The sequence below is a fragment of the Mastomys coucha genome, unplaced genomic scaffold (assembly GCF_008632895.1).
Source record: "Mastomys coucha isolate ucsf_1 unplaced genomic scaffold, UCSF_Mcou_1 pScaffold5, whole genome shotgun sequence".
NCBI classification, from domain to species: domain Eukaryota; kingdom Metazoa; phylum Chordata; class Mammalia; order Rodentia; family Muridae; genus Mastomys; species Mastomys coucha.
Genome location: NW_022196911.1, coordinates 85,952,490 through 85,954,378, shown reverse-complemented (window position 1 = coordinate 85,954,378; position 1,889 = coordinate 85,952,490). Strand labels below are relative to the sequence as shown.

General features: G+C 40.0%; 1 protein-coding gene across 2 annotated transcripts in view; it reads right to left on the bottom strand.

Annotated features, from left to right (window-relative positions):
* Nucleotides 1-1,889, bottom strand: part of Tmem100 (transmembrane protein 100) — a 3,009-nt gene extending 1,120 nt beyond the window's left edge. Inside the window, exons 1-2 of one of the 2 annotated variants that reach the window (XM_031354023.1) lie at nucleotides 1,746-1,889; nucleotides 3-166 (exon numbers count right to left, since the gene is read on the bottom strand). In XM_031354023.1, the coding sequence (XP_031209883.1) occupies nucleotides 3-97 (95 nt within the window). In that variant the 5' untranslated portion in view covers nucleotides 98-166; nucleotides 1,746-1,889. The remainder of the gene's footprint in view (nucleotides 1-2; nucleotides 167-1,745) is intronic. The other variant, XM_031354022.1, reaches the window with a different exon arrangement.

Here is a 1,889-nt window from a genome sequence, read left to right as displayed (position 1 = left end):
TGGTGACCACAACTTCACTCTTGGGGCTTTTCTCCATTGTCACGGGTATAGGAGATTTTGGAGCTCCCAGGTTCTCTTTTGTGGGTTCTTCCGTCATTTTTTTCCTGGGGGATGTTTCTTATCTTGCTTCACAGGCTAGATTTGGGCAGCCTGGCCAGGATGGAAGCTGTGAAGAAGAAGCAGGGAGACATCAGTTGAGACAGCAACACCAGCCCTGCAAATAAATGGAAGCAGGGAGGTGGAAAGGTGCCTGCTGTCCCAGGTCACCCAGGAGCACAAGCCTCACTTATTCATGTTCTCAGTTTGTTGGGGGTCTTTCGCACCGAGTGAAAGAAGGGTGAAGCAGCTGTGCACAGAAAAGGAGAGAAATAGAAAGCAGGGAACGCCTTGCAGTATTTCATCGCCCGTGATGGTCTATAAGTATCCTTTATAAACATTCTTCTTTGCGTATTGCCTGTGTTTTCTCTAAGCACGGAGAAGCCTGAATCCTAATCCAAAGATGGCTCATTCAAGAGGAGACTATGCTATAAACAGTTCCACAACTCACGGCAGCGTGAACTCTGCCAGTTTTGCCGGGCATGACATGCATTCTTTCCAAGCTATCACCCATTCACTGCTCAGGAAAGCAACGTCAGGATCAACAGCAAGTGCACGAATGCCATGCTTCTCCATGTCAACTGACTCCTTACACAGGGCGAACTGTAAAGTGTGTGCTTGCACCCTAGCTCAAGTCCCACCCATAACTCCATAACTCCTACTAAGCTCCAAGACAGATGTGCAGGTTGGGGGGGTAAAAAACCTGGGTGCCATTTACTTCAGGACTTATGATTAGAATATGTCAACAGACTACTACCCCTCTAAAAAGGGAAAAATAAGAAAAAGACACTTTGACCACTTTATAGGCTATAGCTATTTTTATTTTTATTTATCTTTTGCTTTTTCAATGTTTCAGACAAAATTAACTATTCATCAACTATTAGTGTAACTAGCTGTCATGTATACATTTTCCATTTAAAATCAACAAGGCATTTGTTATTCTGTATTTTATAAGAGGCTTACACAAATAAGTATAAATATCACACAAACACAAAAAAAATCATTTGGCCAATTCAATTTTTCCTCAATGACCTTCTATATAACATTTGCCCCTTCCTAGTTGTTTTGAATGTGAAGGTTTTAGTACAAAACTCAAGATCAAAAGGCATCTGGTTAAAACCCCAGTTTGAGAAACCAGGAAGAAGGTCTTGTCTGAAGCTCAGAGTTGTCACTGAGTAACTCACTGGCACCCGGGAGAGGCTGCATAGTCACAAGGCCTGCAGATTTGGGGGACACTTTAAATTCATTTGATTGTATTAATCCTTTGAATCTATTAACATTGACTGAAAATAAATACACCATTAAATCAAAACAGACCAAAATATCACTCACCAGGCAATGAAAATATTAGAAAGGTCTATCTGAAGTAACTGGTAGATAATTTTTAGTCACCAATAAATTATTATCCAATTAATTATCATTAATGATTAATGAATTATTAGTGGTTATTTATTAACCATTATCCAGTGATTAAAATTATATTAATTATCATTATCCATTTCCTAAAATTATAGTGGCTAGGTCAGTGAAAGGAAATTTGATATTTTATCTGGAAAAAAAAAAGTTAAAATTAAAAATTTCCCTCCCCTCAATGCTGAGATCGCCACAATTTCAAATCAAAGATCTGTCCCCAAATTAACAACACATACCTCATAGAAAGGCAGTCCATTACCAGAGAAGCCACTTCACTTGACTTGGGAGAGAAGGACCTGCCAGAGTCTTGCAGTTCAACTTCTGGGAAAGAGCCTGTCACCCACTGGGCATTGGTAAAAGGACAGACCAGGGATTGCCTC